At 43.8% G+C, this 21,816-nt stretch overlaps 1 protein-coding gene across 3 annotated transcripts in view; it reads left to right on the forward strand.

Moving 5' to 3' along the window:
* Positions 1-21,816, forward strand: part of FBXW4 (F-box and WD repeat domain containing 4) — a 56,997-nt gene that overhangs the window by 2,643 nt on the left and 32,538 nt on the right. For all 3 annotated transcript variants that reach the window (XR_001556146.1, XM_015867028.1, XM_015867029.1), the window contains exons 2-5: positions 8,080-8,175; positions 10,482-10,667; positions 11,776-11,908; positions 14,150-14,244. Coding sequence is in view for 2 of the 3 variants with exons in the window: in XM_015867028.1 (XP_015722514.1) it covers positions 8,080-8,175; positions 10,482-10,667; positions 11,776-11,908; positions 14,150-14,244 (510 nt within the window). In the remaining variant the exon portion in view is untranslated. The remainder of the gene's footprint in view (positions 1-8,079; positions 8,176-10,481; positions 10,668-11,775; positions 11,909-14,149; positions 14,245-21,816) is intronic.

The raw sequence follows: 21,816 nt of genomic DNA on the forward strand, positions 1-21,816 counted from the left end.
TTGATAGTTCTGGCAGCAGATAAAAGACAAGGGCGTACTTTGGTGTGTGTGGGGGGGTCTGGGTATCTGCACATCTCCAAAAGAATCACACTGAATGCATACGTTGGGTTGTGGTACAGTTATAAAGTTTGTACTTAGCTGATGATGAGTTTAATAGCCTGTGTGGCAGCTTGAGGGTTTTAAATAGCCGTGTCTTTTTTATATTGCCTGTGCCTCATGCGTGTCTGCAAGATCAAGAGCAATCTCCAGTATTACTCTTATTGCAATTGAAGGGTGAAGATTTGAGGAGAAAGGTTATATTTTATTTGACCAGGCAATACAAGTTGGGGAGGAGACTTAGGTAAGCTTTTAGGCACATTGCCTTTCTTCCTGACAGTAATTCTGGGTAAGAAACTGGTAGGCTGCTCATTGGAGATTAAATTTGAGCTGAGCAGGTGTTTAAGCTAGAATATCTTTAGGTAAATAGAATGATGGTGAAGGTGATGGGTAGTTGGACCTTCTTGACAACTGTGCTTTCTTAATCACACGGAGTCAGTCTTGAGTATGTCATGCTTGGCTACAGCTTGCTCGAGAGCTGAGGCTTCTGTTGCACGTTCTGGATAACATTGCATGAGGCGAACACTGTTTTTTACTTTCAAGAGGTATTTATGCAATTCTGTCTGCAATTGAGAAAGCAAAAGCTGGAAACGTTTGTGGTAAATGTACTTAATGAAATAACGTGTATGGTTCTAACATTAGATCTTAGACTGATGGTCCCTGAGAGGCTGGCGTAAGTTAAAAACTAGTCCAGGGAGTTCTTACTGCTTGAAACAAAAAAAAACATCTCAGAACTAGTTTGATCATTTCTGCTGTTAAATGGCTTTTGATAAGCCATCTCTTAATGCTCTGTAAATAGAGGTAAATTTGAGCTTAGGGTGTAAGATAGCTGTGAAACGTATCCTCCTCCCCGTTTTTTAAAGGCTGATTAACTTGAAGATGACACTGTTTCTTTAAAATGTTGTTTCTGTTAGGTATATCTTCAGGTAACTGTAACAAGAAGATCAGAGGGGACGGGCTTTAGCTGCTATGTGGAATAACTGTTTGCACGGTGAGCTTCCTTCTAAGAATTTTTCACTCCCGATTAGGGAAGAGAGAAAATTCATTAGAAAGTGGCTGCAAAAGCTGTAGAGCAGCATGGGAAAGAAAAAATGTAGTACCTAAAACAATCTGACTTAAAATTATCCTCTTTCCATCTTGGCTACCCGCTTTTACCAGCTATTTTTATCTCGGCACATATACTTAGGCTTAAACAGTGTTCAATTCATTGGCTAATGTTGTCAAAAGAAGATATGAACTTAATCCTAGGCATGAGTTGCTATGTTGAAAAGCATTTTCACGTCATTGACAAGCCTCTCCTATTTGCCCATCTGATAGATTCAGCTGATGAGGAGCTGTGGATGTAAGTGAAGCGAAGTATTTAAGGTATTGTTCCAATCATGCACATACAAAGAAGGAAAGTTTGCTTCGTGCCATGTTTCCATCATCTTCGTTCCTCAGCAGGGGAATCACTAGATCTGCATCAGTTGAGTTAGTGTTTATTCGGGATAGCAGGGCCTGACTTGGAAAGGTTCTTACATACATTCTCGGTGTTAAATACATACTTTTTCTTCTTTGAATCAGTAGTAAGTAAATGCTTAATAGAATATTGTGTTACTGTTTTGGAAGTCTGCAGCGGGTTTAGATGGATGTGGTTCTTGGCGCCTGTCTCTATGTCAGGCTGCCTTTTGCTCTGTGTAGTCATGTTAATTTTATGTGTAGACCTGTACTGCAATAAGACCTTGTTATGGGCTCGGTAAAAAGATAGTCCCTGCACAGAGGAGTTTTGCTCCGCTCAGTTCACAGGAGCTGCTCAGGCAGGAGTCAAGGCCCGTCTTTATGACGTAAGGTGAATGGAGCATTTCTCTTCCAAAAATGCATGGCAGTGTTTCACAGAAGAATACGGCCTAATAATTCTTTTTGCAGCTAAACCATAGCTGAGCAGTAGCACAAAGCCTCTGGGGCTTCTGGGTGAGTATAGTGATTTTACAGTTGTGTCTGGTAGCCTGTGTCTGTTTTGCCAGCTGTTGTACAGGCCCAGCAAGAGCAGTCTCTGCCCTGAAGAGCTTGCTGCCTAAATAGACAGAGTAAACAAGGGCTGGGAGGGCAGCGAGGCACAGAGATGTGAACCAAGCTGCCCTCTGTGCAGCAGGTCAGTGTCAGAGCCAGAAATAGAAGAGGGTGCTGTGAGCCTTCAGCCAGTGCCTGCCTTCTGGACCACCTTGGACTGGAGAAATTGGAGAGCCAGAGAGCTCCTTGCAAGGTGGTTCTTTATTTAAAGCCTGGAAGAAAGGAATAATGTTGCAGCTGGGCTAAACTTATTTCCTCTTTGTTACAAAGGAATTTTAAAGGGCAAGTTAAAAGTTGCAACCTAAATAGCTTGACAATGTGCTCTTTGTAATGCATTCGTAGCTGTTGTCAAAATATAGAAAGGTTCTGCTGTGTGTTTTCTCTCTCCCATCTCCCATCCTGCCTTGCCCACTAGCACTGTGGGATCTTCTCCTGGCCAGAAAAATAGGTTAATTAGTGGCTGACTTTATTGTCTTTGAGTATGTACGAACTAATGTAAGCATTTCTGTGAGTTAATAAAAGCAGCGTTTTCTCCAGGTCTTGGAAAAAAAATCTATACACCTGCAGGAGCAGGAAATGGCCAATCTATGTAAGTCAAATCCAAATGCAAACTGCAGCAATCATTGGAGACTTCTGCCTTCAGTGCCGGGGGGGGGGGAGTGAAGCAGCGTGGAAAGCTCCTTCAGATTCCTTCATCTTTCAAAAGCTGTTTTGCCAGCTTTAAGTCAGAACTGAAGTAGGCGATGAGCTGGTGCAGACGATACAGAGGGGAACACTGGGGAGGATATTGCAATAACAGCTGAAGCCTGGAAGAGGGCACACAGCTATTGCTTTGTGCTGGAAAAGTCAGTGCATTTCAGGAACTCCTGTTAGTTTCTTACTGTCTTAAACTACTGCTTCTGGGCAGCCAGAATGGCACCGTTACTGAAACAATTCCTTGTTGTGGGAATGGGAAATTGTAAGGAGCCTGTGTCCCTCCCTTTACAATCTTCACAAGTTAAAAGCAGCAGCAGAATTTTAGCTACTTCAGGGCTTCAGAAATGTATGCTGTGCCTATTGCTATTATTCCTGTAACCTGAATGAGTGAAATAGCTACGTGCTCCTTCATTCTGTGCAAACGTTACCTTGGCAGTCCGCTCTTTCAATTCAGAATATACATGATAACTATTGAGCAGCTGTGGGTTTGCTCAGATCTTCCTGGGCTATTCATTTTTTATTTAAGCAGCCTAGATATCAGCTCCAAACAGACTCCGTAACTCCTTGAGAGCAGCAAAATCCTGCCTGGAGTTTGTATCTGAGTTCCCATTGCAGGTTGGTTGGGGGATCGTCGGTGAAGGAGGAGGGATCTGATGGCAGTGATCTGCTTCAGATCAGGTGATGATAGGTGGCGTTTTTTGGAGATCTCTTTGAGGATGCTTGTCTTTGCTGCATGTACAGAGACTCGATTCTGATTAGAAGTCTCTGGCTTCCTCGTGCAGGCGGATGGTTTAGAGGATCTGTGGGTCCACACAGCCTGCCCGCACCGCCTGCTAATGTCTCACCAAGTTGGCTTAGTGGTACCACTGGAAGCAAGGAGCAGTGAGAGAAGTTGGTAGTTCCATCTCGGTGTTATTTGAACCCACGTCACATAGGAAGGGGTTGAGTGCAGAAGACAGACTGAACCTGGCAGTAAGCTAAAAATGGCCCATGTGCTGGAGGAATTCAGGTGGAATTTTTATACTGGAAGAGCCGTGCTGAAAGCACGCCAACTTCTCGAGGGTAGCAACAGGAGCTCCTGACATAAATAGCTTTTCCCTCTTGGCTGTCTGTTGGTGGCCCATGACTTGCAAATGCACTGAGACCCTGCCACTCAACAGGTGTGTCTTGATTATACAAATAAGTGCAGTTGGTCCCTGTGTTAGCCATCTCTGCCACAGGGCCAAGGCTGAAAGAAGGGCGTAGCTACTATGACCTATTTGTTCCTCTGTATGACCCTTCCAGTCAGGCTAGAGGCAGCCTGGTGATGGCTTTTATGCAGACGGCTGATTTTCTCTGTAGAAGAGATTCGGTCTCTGCTGCAGATCTCTGCAGACTTGCGTTTCCAGATGAGCTCTCCAGCACTGAAAACGTAGCAAAATGGGAAGGGCTTCCTTAGGTTAGGATGCCCCATGCAGCTGGGAAAATATACAGTATGACATGCTGGTGTTACTTTCTGTAACATGGTATTTGTTGTTGCAGGCACCATTGTTTTGGCACATGCTGAAACTGTAGACGGCCAGTGGGAATCTCGCCGAGATGCAGTAAAACACAGAAACTTTTGCTATAGCAGAAATGCCATTTCTAGTGGCAAAAAGAGTTTGGCTGGGGAGGGGATCGCTGAAGGCAAAAACTGCTGGAGGTGAAGCTTTAGGAGGAGATGTGCTTAGTCTGTGGCTGAGCGATTCCTTCTTTTGCTGGTGTTTGGGGAGACCAGGCCAGTAACTGCCATGGTGGCTGAGGTCAGTGATGCTGGAGGAGGATAGCCCCAGTCTCTCACTTCAGCAGCTGGGAAGTGGGCTCCAGAAGGAGTATTATATTTCTACCGGTAACTCTGCCAAGAAAGAGAGGAAATCCATAATTTGAGCAAAATACTTACACTTTATTTTATTTTATTTTAAGATTGAAGTAGGAAGGGAGAAATGAAAATTCTTCTATAGTGGGCTGGTTGGGATGACTTTTATCCTGGAGCTCTCTCATGCTGTGGCAAATGTTCAGCTTCCCTTTCGTACTGAAAAAAGGACTTTCTGAAGGTTACTTTCTAAAGGAGCGTGTACAGTTGGAAGCATGCATTAGCTTAAGCCATATATTGTGCCACATGGTTTGGAATCCTGAGACAATGCTTTTTGGATTGTGGTCCCTCCACAACATCATCATTGTGAGCTGGGATAGTCTCGTTAATCTCTGAATGCTCTGAATTGCTGAAGTGGAAGGTACTTGGCTAAGTCAACCACTCAGTGTAGATGTGCTGTGACTTGATTGTCTCAGGTCACCATGGACAAATTAGTAGATTTACATATAGGTCTTGTAGAGGAGGAGGGGATTATTATTATAAATTTAATCATAGGATGATAAAAAATATAATGACACCCTTTCTAGCTTTCTTAGATTTGAGAATTGCTCTAGTGTGCTGATGGGGCTGCTTGTCACCTCTGCTGATGTATTCTTGGAGCTGCTGTTGAAGAAGCAGATTAAATTATATGTCAGCGCTGGATTCCATCATGGGCCTCAGTTTAACTTCCTTCTTGATACAGGGGAGCAAACATCTCTGACCAATGCTGAAAGTCATTGCAGTTTGGTCTCTGCTTCCATGGAATGGGCAAAGGAACGTATCAGTCCAACTTTTGTATCTCTCTTCTTATGGCCTAATAATGTTCTGTCCCACATCCTGCTTCTATTTTGAATAAATGGAAATGGATGGAATATGTGGATGCTTCTAATACATGTTTAAATAAGATTGATTGAGAATTATTAGATGGAGAAGGCAGGTTGAGTGAATAGTACATCTATTAACAGTAGACCCCTTGACCCTCCTCCACCACAAAACAAACAACCCACTCCCAAAGCAATAACAAACTCAGACCCCCATCACTGACAAATAGTCCTTCCCCTTAATATGATTTGTCCTTGCCCTTTTCCAGCAAGAACTGTTGATGTGCATGGAAGAGCAGAGTGTCTGTTCAGGAGTAACTACAGCAGTTTACTGATAGTATGGGCTGAGCCAGCATGCAATAGTCTCTTCTGAAATTTCTCTTTTAGTGATAGAAGGATCAATGTCTGGCTGTTTAAGATGAAGGCTTCTTTTTGACCTTGGATTCACCTTATTTTTTTTCTTCTTTTTTATGTTCTAGCTGTGGAAATAGCATCTAGTCTTTGTAGGGTCTGTGCTTTGAGCTCAGGATATCTGGCTGGGCCAGTACGTGTTGGGGGGTTGTGACATGAGTGCGTTTTCCATCACCGTGCAAACTGGTGCTTTTAAATCTGTACGTGGGGAGAACTTAACTGAGGGCTGAGCGTGGGGAGGAGAAGAGTTTTGGAGAAATGAATGGAATTGGATGTAGGCGGAGAGCCTGAACTCTGTCTGGGAGAGTAATAAGCAATGAGGCGACTGCTGGACCTGACCTGACTTCTCAGTGCTGTGCATTCCTCATCTCAGACGCTATATGGTCCCACAAACCCCTGCAAGTGCTCTCTTTAAGTGGAATTCCTCTTCTTGCAGCCTAGGCTAACTCTAGAGATTTTATTTATTTATTAAGAGTTAGAAGAAACAAAAAGAGCTCATAGCTTCCTAAATCCACTTTCATTTGGTGTGGCGCTACTGATCATAAACTTATAGTTGCACAGGTGCCTGAGGGACGAAGATCTTTTCTGTATGTGGCTTCTGTTTTTGTTTAAAATGTGTCAGATGCCCAGGAATGCAGTCAAATTATAATGGTGACTAAGTGCCGGAAAGCATAGAAAAGGGGAGGGAAGGGTGAGCAGAAATAAAAAAAGAGCCTGAAGAGCCTGAGGCTATGGAAGGAAGGCTGGGAAAATGAGAATCTGGCCAAGCCCCAGGGCCAGGTTAGAGATTCCTACACCCATTAACAACCAGGAGATGTTTATTTACATAGAGCTAATCTTTGTTTTAAAGATGACGGAGTACCCAAAAATGGAATTGGATTGGGGGCATGGTGGAAATGTGAAGAGGAGCTGGTCCTGGCTGGGCACCAGTCCCCATGTATCAATGATCTAAGGATCTTCCTTTCATCCCGTGTGGTTGGCAACATTCACAGCTGAGAAATGCACGAAAACGGAAAAAAAACCTCACTTTGTAGTCTAGTAAATGGCTCATAACACCCACTTACAAAGAATAAGTTCAAGAATTTCTTCTTTAAAAAAAAACCAAAACACTTTACTGATTCTTTCCACCTTAGCAACTCCATCAATGATAGTGAATAATTAATCTATGATATGAGAAAGGTTGGTGTTAGACCTGAATGTTGCATATATATATATATATATATATATATATATATATATATATATATATATATATATTTCAATCTTTAATCAACTCTACATCATGAAGGCAAAACAGATGTTGAACAGCTGCTCCGACTGGGTAACTTCATGTAGTCACTGGTCTCTGGGTCCCAGGCATCTGTGCTACTTACCTTTTATCACTTCTGAGCTCTACTGATCTTGGCTTCTTCCATAATTTTGGCTTGTATCCCAGCGACTGAGCATGAGCCTCTCTTTTAACAACCTTTAGTAGCTTTGACTAAAAGTTGGGGGTTTCCCCGCAACGGGGTGGAATTCTTAGTGTTTTGGTGAGCTGCTGCAAAATGATGGTCCATCTTACCTGGGGTGTGTGTGCACTGGGTGGTTATACAGATGAATGAACTTTATTTTCAGTCTGAATCTATCTTGATTTTTAGTTACTGCATCTGGTTATGTAACTGTTAGGCAGATAAGGGTCTGGAGCTGTTTCTCTACTACTCTTCTGACTGGACACTTTTAGCTTCTACTGTTAGTATTCTCTTGACTGGTGTTTCCTCTATCTGTTCCTGTATGTTGCTGTCCTTATCCTAACTGTCTTTCTTTAGTCTCCATTAGAAGAGTGGTGTCTTTGTGTATAGTCTTGATCACGTTTCATTCTAAGCTCTATCTGTGTACCAGATCAGGTCTTGATCAGATCTAAAGTCTGTACAATAGTGATCATTGTGGTTGGCTTCTTTTGTTGTGAACACTTGCTCTGCTCAGAATTCCTTTCTTGTCAACTTTCATAAGTGCATTTCCTTTAGTGTGGCTCTGGCACCATCAGTGTTTAGCAGCTCATCATTTGTGGAACCAGAGTGAAAACCAGTTTAAGTGTATTTGTTCTCTGTATAGCATCAGTCATGGTTGCTAATCTCATCTTTCTTCCTTTGTCTACAGAGCTCCTGGCATTCCAGTGAAGGAAAGGGTGAAAGTCTCTCAGAACTGGAGGCATGGACGCTGCCGGAGGGAGACAGTCCTGAAATGGAAATGCAAGCAAGTGGCTCCATTCTCTTCTACTTGGTTATTTCTGTTGCTTTAGGGGCTTTGGGTTTGCCTCTGTGCTCCAAAATGAGATGTTTCATGCTCTTTCTGATCCATGGGGTTTTACAAGTGGTGTCACTGGCCTATTTTGGATGTTGCTGGCTAGCTGGATGTGGGGTAACTGTAGTTATTGTCTTGCTCTAGGGCTTCACTCTGAGTTCATAGAACTATAGAATGGCTTGGGTTGGAAGGAACCTCACAGATCGTCTAGTTCCAACTCTCCTGCTGTGGGCAGGGGTGCCAACTGTTAAATCAAGCACGAGATCAGGTTGCCCAGGGCCCCATCCAACCTGGCCCTGAACACCTCCAGGGACGAGGCATCCAGTTGAGGGTTCCTCTCTCAGTTAGAGCTTGAATTTGGCATTGCTCTGATTTGTACATTTCTAGTTGGATTTAGTAACGTTGCCTTCAGACTGTTGTGTGCCTGTCTATTGCTGTATACTATGAGCAATTTTCTGCCCTGCTCTCACAATGAGCATACCTTGATCTCAGATGTGGAATTACATGTTTCCTCAAAATGCTTGTTTTGTCTTCAGTGCTTTATCTTTGCTCTCAGTTTGGATGTACAAATCTAAAATGCTAATTGCCATTCTTCTGCTTTGTGCTTCTTCTTTCTTCTGTTTTATGCTTCCCTCTTTCACTAACAAAATGGATATTTGACATTAATGAGAGGAGGTTGTTGTTAAAGCTTTTCTTGCAAAGGCATACTCAGCTTTCAAAGCAAAGCCTGAGATGTGTCTCTTATCTGAACAGCACATCTAAATTTTCAGCTTTCACATCATCAGACAGAAGGAAAAATGAGAAGAACTATGGTTTGTTAGCTGCTGAAGAACAGGGACCTGCTACTGAGCTTTCATGCCTTTTTGTGCTGTGTAGATTGAAGTGGTGGATAATGTGCCACTGCTTGTCTGAAGTCCTGGGAACAGCTGTAATGAGCAGAGTGGTTTCTTGGTGCAGGTTGTATACCTGCCTTTGAAGTGCTTGTGACCATCTGTGAAGACAGGCTCTGTGGTTGTTAGAGATCATTACTAAACCAGCTTCCCAAATGAAAATGCAAGGACTGATTTAATAAGGCCACCGTCCAAACTGCATCCTCTAATTTTCATTTGTCCTACTTTCAAATTTGCTACTCCTTATGAAAAACCCATAGAAAAGGGTAAAAAGCTAAACTGCAGTAGGAGGAGAGCCACAGAAACTGGCTGTAGGCTGGGGAAGCTGGATATTCACTTGCTTTTAGAGGACTGTGTGGGAGGGCAGGAAAGAAAAGGAAATCAAAGCCTGCCTCAAACCAAAGCTGCTACTCCAAAGATGTCTCTTATTTTTTTCTATGCATATGACCAAATCCCAAATAACCTATGCTCAACTTCTTTGTTCCTGTGACAAGCTTCTTATTGGTCATGAATACAGACAAGCAGGAACCTTCTGTCCAGTGATCTATATTGTTCTCTTGCTTGCTTCTAGTCCCTCATAGTGATGACTTGAGGTGCTGCTGTGTGTAATGCCTCTGTTAATGCAGAAAATCATGACCTCTGAGAATGAATGATCTGCCAAAAAGAGAGGGACAGGTTCCACACAGAAGAGGTGTATGGGCTCATATGAGAGGTGGGCAACATAAATCAAGAGAGGCTGCTCTGCAGTTGCTTTCAACTCAACAGTGGAAGAGGTGTGAATGTAGAAAAATATCTCCTCTACCCGAGGAGCACAAAGTTTCTGGTTGCCCTCAGGCTTTGCATAATAGTGTGCAATATGTGTAGTAGGTGCAGGACTTCATGGGAAGACCTGTTATTTAATGTGACCTATTCCTGTACTGAGATGCATATGAAACAGTGGCAACTTGGTGTTCTTTGCGGAACATCAACAAATAATGTGAACGATCAGGACTGTTTGTGCCAACAGCTTCGTACTGAAAGGTCTCTTAGAAATGTCTGACATAGCTCACAAATGCCTGATAGTCCAGTTTCTTTAAAAGTGCAGGGCTTATGAAGAGGGGTCAGGGAGCCTTAAGTATTTCCTATCTAAACTCACTAGAGTCTTGGCAATCTTCTCTTCAGAGATTCCACACTTCATTTTCCTCAGCTCTAGGTTAGAAAAATGCCAGCAATGTCATCTGCTTTGTATGTTGTGAAAGAAATATCACTTAGCTGTGCTGCATTTAGCCCTGCTTTTATGTGTGACCAGCAGCTCTAACTTCACAATTTTCTCCAGTTTGTTTGTGTGTGTATTATTGCTATTAATTTTTGTATGATGCCTGTTTGCAGTTTGATGCCCTGGATGGAGCTGGATGGCCAGTATCTCTACCTGTCACAAGCCGAGAACATCCAGGCCTACCAACTCTGTCCAGATGGTGCAGGTTTGCAGCGTCACCCTCAGGCTATCTTCTCTGGCCACCAGGAGGACGTATGTCGCTTTGTTCTTGTCAACTCCCACATCGTCAGTGGAGGGGGGTAAGTTGGGTCAATGATGGGAGCCCACGGAACATGGTAGCGAAGCTGGAAAGTTTTTGAGTAACTCCAGCCCAGGGCATACAAGTCAGTCTTTATAACAATATCTTTGTGCTTGGCTGTATTCAGCACCTGCTGCTTCATCTCTTATGATTTGGTTTTGTCCTGAAAACATTCTACTGTGTATAGAGCCACACAGTCCTGACTGATCTGCAGGGTTCATTTCTTTTCCCCGTTACAATCAGGGTAGAATGTGTTCTGATGCTCAGAACTGCTGATGCACTGAGGCTGCAGTTGTGCATAAATCTTTCTAGACACAAGCATGTCTTTATTAGACCTACTGATATAATTGTGGAGAGGGGGAAAATTGCCAAGCATTCCATCACACACACACACACACACACACACTTCCCCAGTTAATTTTGCATTTGGCTGGCCTTTATTGATTATAGCAAATGACAGAACTGTTATATATAAAGTTTTAGCTGTTAATATACTTCAGCATAGAATTGAGAGATGCAAGCATGGCTGGCCGTGCTGGATGCCTTCACACTCTCCCCTTTGAACTGTAGCCTAAAATTCAGATCAATGAAGGCATGCATTTAAAATCCCCATTACTGTTTTGGTTGAAAAAAGTCTAAGTATCCTTACAGTTAATTCAAACCACAACACCTTGCACTGCTGCTCTGAAGTGAATGAAAAGCTGAGGCTCTAATGTGGTAGAGAATGACCTCTCATTTGTTCCCTTACTCTGTCCATTTAGCATCTAACCAGAATTTTGGCCAGTTAAAAGCAGGAGAGGGAAAGAGGGAGAAGGGTGCTCTACTGGCTTCTACAGTTTAGCACAAAGTGGTGGATGGAAGGTTTACCAGAAAAAATGTCGCGTGCAGCAGATCAGGCATTGAATGGCCACTGTGCAATCCAGATAGGATTTTAAGAGAATATATGATGTGTGAGAAGTAGAGGGTTAATGATGCCGTTTGAATTTCTGCTCCCATGAGAGATCAGTACTGGTCTTCTAGTGGCATTGCCAAGCATTAGTGGAAGGTACATGGCTAGTCAAAGGAGATGCAGCTCATACAGGCTTTCTGCTTGGGGGCATGTTTTTCAGAGATGGAAATATTGTCCTTCACAAGATCCACGGCTCCTACAGTGTCAAGTTCTCTGCGCATGAACAAGAGGTGAACTGTGTGGACTTCCAAGGTGGCCTTATTGTCAGTGGCTCCCGAGACAGAACAGCAAAGGTGAGCTGAGATGTTCTGGCTGCTGCAGGTGCTGCTGCAGTAGTGACCTCAGAAGGCTTGTGCCATGAACATCTAAGTGTCAACAAAACTGTTGTGAGCCCTCCGTCTGCAGGAGAAGCACTGGGTATCTTGGCATAGGCTCGCATCTCTGCAGAGATGCTTGCTGTGCCAAGCTTTTTGGAAGGATTTAGCAGTAGCTTAATATATCAGCTGCTGGTTTAAACTGGAAGTATGGAAGAAAGCACTTAATGTTTTTCTTCTTTCGTTGTACATTTATCTTACACTGTAGAGGAAATCCTTGCCAATTAGCCTGGAATTTTCCATATGTATATCTAGCACATCCTCGCTTTGTGTTATAGTGCTACTTCACACACTCTGTTGTGTTTTTAATCTCTTCCAGAGACGGCATGTTATCATTTCTATCTCTGTGGGGTTGTAGTTTATTTTATCATTCTTTTATTTTACATGGTTCTTTGTTTGCAAATTGGGAGTGAAATTAAACTGTAAATGCCACCAACTCCCCTTTTTCTGTTACATTGAGATCGCTGAATCCTGCATGCAATTGTTGGCTGTTTCATTTTGAGACAAGATCCCTGGTACATATTTCAGACCATTAATGGAGGATTAGTGCACCTCTCAATTACTTAAGAGGAGGAACTGCTATTCCTGTTATATGAGAGGGAAAGATGGGGGCAAAGGAAGATCTAAATGTCTATTTTTAAGGTTTTATTTATTTTATGATGTGATAATTGATAACTATCTGGCAAGGCTGCTCAACAATGCTACCCTATGTATTCTAGCTGGTTCTTCTGTATGAGTGTACTCCTGGATGAAGTCACCCTCAAGCAGACCAGCATTCAGATGCAGGTCTGAGGTGCTACTTGGCTCCTAGGAGCAAGGCCTTAATACTGCTTTGTCTGACATTTAAGCAGGGCGGCTTCTTTCTGTTCTGTGGTGCCTCTTTGCTGGGAGAGTGCCTTCTTGGTGCTTCCCTAGCAGCTGGAGGACAGACCTCCCCTGACCTTGAGAACAAATTCCTGAAGGCCAGGGCGAAATTTAAGTCTCTTTTTCTTGGAGCTAGTGTGAGATCTTGCCCACCCAGTGCTCCCTGGAGGATAGGCTCTCGGGATGTTCACCTTTTATTTTTTATTATCTCTTGTGTAGGCTGCCTTGTTTGCATGAATGAGACTCTTGGAGGGTGGAAGGGAATCCCTGGTAGCCTTTTAAAGGGGCTCTAAGTGTCAAAGCTATTGAGGGCTCTGCTGAGTGTTGATTAGGACTAAGCCCTGAAGAGCTGCTAATGTACATTCCTGTGTGATAGGCACCAGATAGTGTGCTCTGAGCAATATTTTTAACCTGTAGGAGATAGGGATGCCTTAAAAGAGTTAAGCTTTTCTGCTGCTTTTGCTGACACTAGGTGCTAAATTCCCCACTGACAAGAATAGCCTGCAATCCTGGGCATTATCAACAAACAAACAAATAGGGCACTCCCAGCTTTGAAGTCCTGAAGTGAAACATTGGGGGTTGGTTACAGAGAACTGAGGAGCTCAAGTTCCATGAGCCAAGAATGAGGGCAAGGTGGGGAAAGTGAAGAACACAAGCAGAGGCCCCAGTAAGACTTTATAAGGACCCAGAAACAAAGGTAGTTGGGAGGGTGAATTTGTGGATGGAGATGTGCATGTATTTGCTGATGGGGGAGGGAAGAGATCTCTAACATTGTCAGTGAGTAAAGGGGGACCTCTGAAAATGGCCTGGGGTACGCTTAAGAAATTTGGTCCATTTGGGATGGCTTTATACAGAACTAATTTACAAGTTAGTGAACAATTAATTTTATAGACAATATGAATGGAAATATTTTTAGGGATGGCAGAGTCTTCCTACACCATTAAAGGGAACAGCAGAGATCTGATCAAATCTCACTTCTTGCTTATTTAACTACTGAAGGAGAGAAATCTCTATGGTGAATGCTGCCTGGGAGAGTGTGTAGTGATGGTGCTTTCCCTGTTCCCTGTGGTGAAGCAGGATGGAAAGTCATACTTATAAGCTGAGTCATTGTAACGTTAAGTGCTTCTTTCTGCCAGTGACTGAAAGCTCTGCTCCTCAGAAATAAGTAATGGGAATTCAGGGAGAGGATATGAGGGAAGGTGAGCAAGGCAGTTTTGGCAGCTTTTCCAGCACTGCATTAGTGGTGTGCACCCTACCTTCTGGGTTACATGGCATAACATGCATCTCTCTCTTTAGGTTTGGTCCCTGTCCACGGGCAGAGTTGGACAGTGTCTACATACAGTGCAGACAGAGGATCGAGTGTGGTCCATTGCTATCAGCCCATTATTAAGGTAACTGAGCTCTCTTTATTTCCAGTTTCTGACAGAAAGAAGTTAAGGAGTTGGACAGGATGTATGTCTGCAAATGTTTTTGAAGCACCAGTGTGACACTAGGGACTTGCCCTGGGTGGTGGCTGATCAGGTGCTTGTGCCTGCAGCAGCAGTTAAGGGAAGAGCATGTAATCTTTGTTCTCCAGCACAGCAGAGCGGTCCCTTCAGAAGAGGCTGTAAAAATAGCCCTGCATTCCTATTACTGTTCTGGGACCTGTTCATTCCTACTTGTGGAGCAAACTTTCTGTCTTGCTCTGCCTTGCAAGTTGGAAGCAATGAGCTGAATCTCTTTGAGGTTTTCTGTACTGTAAAGATGCCAACTTGTGCTCTTGCTCTGTGGCAGAAGAGATGCCAGGCAAAACCGTTTCTGTTTTTTTGGCTTGGGAAACTTGGAACTGTGTGCAGTGGTTAGCACTCAGTTTTCAGGGTAAATTGAGCATACTGAACTGTGGAAAGTAGTAGAGGTCAGGGGTGAGGTTTTCCAATCTCCACTGTATATATCTCTATGCTTCTAATGGAGGTGTTATATTACTGTAACTTCAGCATGGAAGGTAAGGGCAGTACCTGTACCAGTGTCTTCCAAGGTGCTTTTCAAGGTGCTACTGCAAGATGTTAGGTAGAAGCCTCTTGCTGTCTTCTGTGCTACAAGGGCCCCTTTTCTGGCAACCAGGCTCTGGCTCTTGCACCGTGTCTGGTTAGAGCCCAGTGGCATGCTGCTTCCTGCTTCTAAGTGATGACCTACTGATGTGGCCTCTTGTCAGGACAGCGTTCCTCTCCATGGTGTGCATGCTGCACACACTCCTTGTCACAGTATTTACCCACTGCCTCCTCACTCCCCCCTTTCCTCCCTGCAGGGTGATAAATGGGAGATGGTGGAACAGCCACCCTATGAACAAGTAGGCCTAAATTGTGTACTCTTTATTTTATGAGACTGTGGACTGAACCAGCCTCCCCCAGTAGCTAGCCCTACTTCCCCCTTCTCTATCTAGCTCCTCCATATTTTGGGGAGGGGGTAGAGAATTAGAGCCAATTAGCCACGTCATTAATTCTTCAATTTGACGGCTGATATAGCAGGGGCCTGAAACACGCTGCTGACCTCGTATAATGGGAACCCTGCTCCTTAACATATTGACGATGGGAGAAGTTAATTAAAATTCCACAGAGAGAAGGTGTCGGCTAACCTATAAACCTGTCGCTTCTCAGAACAAATCACAGCCATCCTAGAAGAGAGAGAGGATCAGAGCAGGAGGGCATGTGGTGGGGGAGGGCCAGGGCAAGGGGCAGAGGAGATGAATTTTTCACTAATAGGTTTTATTGCTTGCTGTCTAATGAGGGTAAGTATCAAAAAGACAATATTTGGTTTCTAGCGAGGTCTGTTTTGGGGAGCTCTGTGGTTTTATTTGCAAGGGTCCATATTTTACCCATCTGCGTTCTCTATGTGCTTGTCTGTGAAGCTTTTCCTCCCCTGTAGTTGCCATCCTTCTAGCTTGGATGCTCAGTAAGGCTGAACGTGGCTTGTAACCTCCTCTTCCTCCTAAATGTTTGACATGGCCCCCTGACTCACCTTCTCACTTGCTGGTGTAAACTTGGAGCTCCTCCATAAGAATGAATAGTGATGCTGGTGTAGAACTGCTGTGGAATCAGGCTCCAACCACAGAAATATTTTGGCCCATCATTGTTCAGAGTCCACTAGTTCTCTCTACTGTGTACGAACAGACCTTGGGAACAGCTCAAAGCAGTTGTGTGCAATGGAGTACAGCAGGGAGCTTCTCTACCTCCAGCCATTAGAAATTGCTTTGGAGAGGCTGCTGTTTCCTGGCCTGGAGGTTTGCCAGAGGTAAGACTCTCTAGGGTAGTCAGGGCTGTTTTCTTACTGAACCTCAGCTGTTAATAGGCAGGAGTGAAACTTTTCTTCTTGCTTTTCAGTGATCTCTTTTTCTGTCACTGAAGCTTCATTAATATCCCATGTGGTCCTGAGCCACAGCTGGGATTTTTGCTGTCTGTTGTAATCCTGCTCTGCAGGGCTGCTGCTCTGATGGACAGTACTCATACTTCCATACTAAACTTAAGTAGGCAGGAGCTAGACCAGTGCATACCCAACAGGAGTGTGTATGGTGACATCACAGTGGTGCTGCTAGGAACTGGTCAGGGTGGCTTGTACAGCCACACAGTTGCTTTGCCTGCATAGATATTCATGCTTGTAAGTGCCACTTTTCTGGCTTTAGGCATCACTTTCAGCTTTGTATGGTGATGCTGGGCTGAATGCTGGGGAGGGCCTACAAATGGAATGATGCTATTAAGGGAGAAGTAAGTAAGGAGTGGTTTTGAAGTGATAGGAATAGTAGATCTTACTGTGGGGAAAAAAAATGTGACTGGTCTTTTGTGTTGCTTTTTGAGTTGTGGAGGTGCCTTCCATCAATGTATGCTATTGGAGCCTTATTCTTTTAGGACGCCCTAACAATATCCTGCAAGTTAGTGGGGATGAGGAGAGCACTGCTGCCTTTTTTTGGGTTTTTAGCAGGTGTTTTGAATAGCTGTGCTGGTCAGTACAATTGGGAAAGCAGGTCTTACCTTGCCTGTTGCATCAAAATTACAGAAGTATCCTATAATATCCATAAAAACAGGATGCCTCAGCTTGCTCTGACAAGTGTTTAGTTGGTCTCCAAAGCTACTCTTCTGCACAGGTGAGTAAAATACTCTCCTTACACAAAACTGTGTTTCTTAGCTGCTTGTAATCCCCTTCCCCCAGCTCAATTGCCTTTTGAACTCTGCATCATGCAGATGTTAAACTTTCATTTACTAGTGCTTACTGCAGTGACTTATGTGTGCTCAGGGACCAGGGCAAGCCTGAATGCAGTGGACCAATTCAAATCTGCAAAGCGAGGCAAACCCAGGGATTTCTAGAGGAATAATGGCACCTTCATGCTTTGTGATTCCTGAGGTGGCAGTAGCCAGGGAAGAGAAGTGCCCACTGTGCACTGCCTAATTTGAGGGATAGGTTTATAGAGAAAATGTGGTCTGATTGCTTGGCACTTATGGCTGCAGCAAAATAAGTCCTTGTATATATTTAAACCCAGATATTTGTTGCACTACTGAAATGCAACTGTTTGTTTCCCTAAATAAAGGAGCAATGCATTTTTTTCCCCCAGTGATAGGGAAGCTCAAGCATTGCAGGGGAAAAGCAAACCTTGATGTTTAATTTGTTGTGAGTCTTGGATTCAGAAATTCTTTGATATTAGGTTTAAAAAGTATTCCAGTCTAAGCTGACTTCTCTTGCAAGATCTAGCCACTAGAATTTGCTATCTAGATTTTAGCACATTTATGGTGAGAGCTGATCTTCCTGAGTTGGACTCCAGATGTAGCAGATTTAAAACCAAGAAAAAAGATGATGGAGGCACAAAAATGGTGCAGCTGGAGATAGAGAGGTAGGAGACATTCAGCGTAATCTAGGGGATCAACACAAACTGTAATGTGCCCTATTGTGGCAGAAATGTGTTTCTGGTGCGTAAGCCTGAAAGATGGTCTTCCTTTCCAGCTGTGTTTTCTGGTCTACTGCAGTACATAACCTGCCCTTGTAAATGTTGTACTGAAGTGCAGGTTCACTTCAGAAGGTTTGTACCAAAGACAAGCTATCTGTGTTCAAAATAACTAATCCCTCGTGAACAGCTGAATTCAAATGCTAGCTTGGTCTCTTCTATTTATGCAGTGTTGTAGCTGAAACGCGGCTCCTGTTGTTCTACAGGGTAGTTTGAATCTCTGTTAACCTAACTGCCACCCCTTTGGAATATTATGGGGAGATAATATCTTGGGAGACATCTGTCCCTGTGGACAACTTCAAACAAACTGTAAAATGTGCCCAGAACGTGCTGGGGAAAGGAAGGAAGAGAAGGGTTACTGACTGGCCCTCTCTTCCATTGGGAAGAATCAAAATGATTCATTTTGAAGGCAGCTTTTTTATTATGGTTATCTGGAAACTTTTTGTGAAAATGGAACAGTCTGATTTTGCAGTTTGCATTAAAGCAAAACAACCCACATGAGTCAGAGCCACAGAGCAATGGTTTTAACTGTACGAATGATATCCTAATGTGCAGCAGTTAAAATGCTTAATAATGTTCCCCCCGCCCTCATCTCTTGCTCTGCTTTTATCAGTGGATATCCCTTACTGCATATCAAGATGAGCTGTTGTGGTGCTCTGTTTTGACCTAGCTTTGTGCAGTTAACCTCCCTGAATCCTGCTAGGACATGGGGCAAATAACTGGGTTTCATTCTGGTTTGTGCATTGCCAGCAAAATAGCAGGCAGCAATAGTTCTGCTGTCCTTAGGGATCTCTTGCAGAGTCTGGTCGGTTTGAATAATTGAGAGGGGACTCTGACCTGCAGCTGTTTCTTAAGCAGGAGCAGGAAGGGCTTTACTCCACTGTGAGATCCCTGGGTGTACTTGCGGACTTAGTGGTGGTGTTAAGTACCATCTCTTACTGACCTCAGAAAGTGATCTGAGCAGACTTCTAGATACATGCAATAATCATAACTAACTTGGTGCTCTTTCACCCCCGAGCTGAAGAGCAGGAAATGAATATTGGTTTCTCTTTCCAGTTTCTACCATCTGGAGCTAAAATGACACCTGTGTCTTATCCATGTGCCCTGACTGTTCCCTTGATGAAGGGAAGAAGAATTTGTTTTACTTTCTTAATTGTGTGATAATAATTCTCTTTTCCCTTCTTCACGTGGGTGAACATTTGAATGTACATGTACTCTTTCCATATCCTCCAATAACACGTGTGCAAACAATTCCGTATCACATACATGCTGGTAAACTGTGCAAGTTGCCATTCTCCACTTCAGTTTCTTTGCTTTGCACATTGAAGCTTACACGACTTATGATGTGCTCCCTTTTTGTCGCTTTTGGCTGATAGTCTAATGTATATATTGTCTATAACTGTGTGAATTGACTCACTAGTGGCTGTGGGCAGGTGAGCAGGCTCTGGGAGGCTGAGTTAGATCTCAGACATCTGTTTCTAATCCTTTGGAGCTGTGTTGCATATTCAGTCTTTTTTTCTTCTTCTTTTTTTCCCCCGACTTTTTTCATCTTTTGCCTTGCTTGAGGGGAAAGTCTGTCTCAGAAAGCTTGGGGGAAGCATCTTTATTGTGCTGCTTGGTTTGCACAGGAAAATCTGTGTCTGTTTAATCAATGTGACAGCAGAAACTTAGTTAGAGGGGCTGACAGCCTTATGTCCTGAGGTTTCTATTTCCAGTTTGAATTGTTTTCTCTTTGCTTTTTAAACTTATAGGAGGAGAAGGTAACTTCACCAGCCCTCAGCTGCTGTTTACCTTTGCTTGGCCGTGCAGTGTGCCTTTGTTTTTCCACCTTTGATCAGTGTCCTGCCGACAGATAATTTAGCAATTGCATCCCAGGGTGGAAGTGTGGAGTTAATGTTAAAATTAGGGGTTTTTTTTTCTCCTTTCCTAACTTCTCTGGCTGATGGAGCAGAGAAGGAGAGAGGGGAGTTGAAGGGGGCCATAAATTCTAGACCCGGTGATTCTGCTCCTTGTAGAGAAAGGAAAGCCTCTGATGTCTCTTCAGCACTTTCATTAACATTTAAATTAAGGGTTTGTTTTTCAGGCGGCTTCAGAGTCACCGTCCTTTCATAGCTTGACACATGGAGGCTGTTCTCTCCCTCTTTTTCTCTCTCTCTCTTTCTCCAGCTTGCAAATCAGTGTACAGCAGTAATCACTGCCCTATTTTTTTTTTTCTGATCTCTTGTGAGGGCAGCGACCTGACAAGCTGTACCAGAGGTTCAAAGAGAATCAGAGACAGAGCGCAAAGGTAGGTGGGCAGGAGGATGCCAGGTTTCACTCCTACAATTAGAGTGGTGTCTGTTCCCTCCCCTGCCTTTCAAAGAGTCACTTTTGGGGGTGGGTAGGGACAGAAAGGGATGGACCTTTCTTGCTTGGTGAGAGCCCCAGGTGCAGGTGCCTCTAACTAGGCTCAGCTTCCACTGTTACTCCTCCCAGATGAGGCTGGGGGTGTCGCTCAGAAGATGCAAGCTCATGCCCTGAGGTGGGAAGCAGAGTTGTGGTGTCCTAAGATAGAAGCCTAACCCTTCCAGAGGAGTGTTGTTTCTTAGGACAGCAGCAGGCTGGTTCTCAGCTTGCCATTGCCATTTGAAAGGAGGGAGATAGTGGTGATTATTGCCTTGAGTTAAAAAGCTCACCTCTGTCTTCTGTGCTTCAGGACTAACTAAGATCATGCCTGCTCTGCCTGCTGAAGCTTACTGTAATGGTAGATGAGATAGATGGTTTGGGCCTTGTCTTACAACAACCTAAACAAGGCCATGCGTCACTGTAGCTAAGGTGTAGGAGCTAGTGGGCTTAATGTCAAGGTGAAAAAAAACTGTCTTCCACTTGAATCTGTAAGTGTGTAAGAGCAAAAGAACAAGGAGACAGTATTAGGAACCTGATAGCTAACTTCCAAATTAGAACTTAATGGAAATGATTTGCAGTACAGAAGCAATGCAGCAGGATTTGTGTAAACATGTTGTGAACTACAGTCTCCATTCCAAGCTCTTTTGGAATCTCCTCCCTCTCCCACCCAGCTGATCACCACTGTCTCCTAATTTCTGTGGGCTCTCCTGCAGGAGTTAGGGGACTTGGAGAAATGAACCAGTGCCTTTCATGAGCTAGATCTTGACAAGTGGTGGAGGAACTTGAGCCAACACAGGAGTGAAGTGTTGAGTATAATGAAACATGCAGCTTTGCTGTCACACTGCTCCTGTCCCCACTCCTCCACAACATCTGATTTGCTTACCCTTCACTATCAGACAGGCTTTGAAGGACACCAACAGGATGTGACAGTAAGCTAGCAGTGGGATTGAGAAGGGGATTGCCTACTTGCTGGTAGATATGGTGCATCAAGATGGGTACCAGAAGTTTCTGCTTCACCAGCATTGGCCTTGTGTGTGGTGGTGGTGGCGGCAGGTGTGATTTGTACCACATAGCTCTTCTGGATGTTATACAAAATCATACACTGACAAACATGCTGAAAAATGTTTGTTATGGAGATTGGTTTGTTTTGTTGTTTTTTGTTTTTTTCTTTTGTGTGTGAGTTACTACAGACTGCAGTCTGTCACTTCTTGTATCGCTGCTGTCAGGTTGAAGTTGTACTGTGTCACTGACCAGGCCATGGTGTCCCTCTGACGGTGACACAGAACAGCTTTTCAGGGACAGGTGATCTTGTGCAAGTGCTCTGGAGCTATTGGTGGGATGTGCTTCTCTGATCCTATCTGACCCGTGCTCTATTTTGTACCACCCATCTGATTGCTCTGTCACTCCAGGTGGGTCCTATCACTTCTCTGTTAATTATTTCTGTATAGGCATATCAACTACCACCATCAAAGTCTTCTGGGTAGCTTCATCCTGTGTCATGCAAGGGAGATTAATGACACTGTACTTCTAGCATCTGTCTGCTCTTCCAGGTGCTTTTGGAAGCTCATAGGCTCATGCCCTGTGAGTTTTTTCAGAGGCTGTGCTGGATGAT

The sequence above is a fragment of the Coturnix japonica genome, chromosome 6 (genome assembly GCF_001577835.2).
Source record: "Coturnix japonica isolate 7356 chromosome 6, Coturnix japonica 2.1, whole genome shotgun sequence".
Taxonomy (NCBI): domain Eukaryota; kingdom Metazoa; phylum Chordata; class Aves; order Galliformes; family Phasianidae; genus Coturnix; species Coturnix japonica.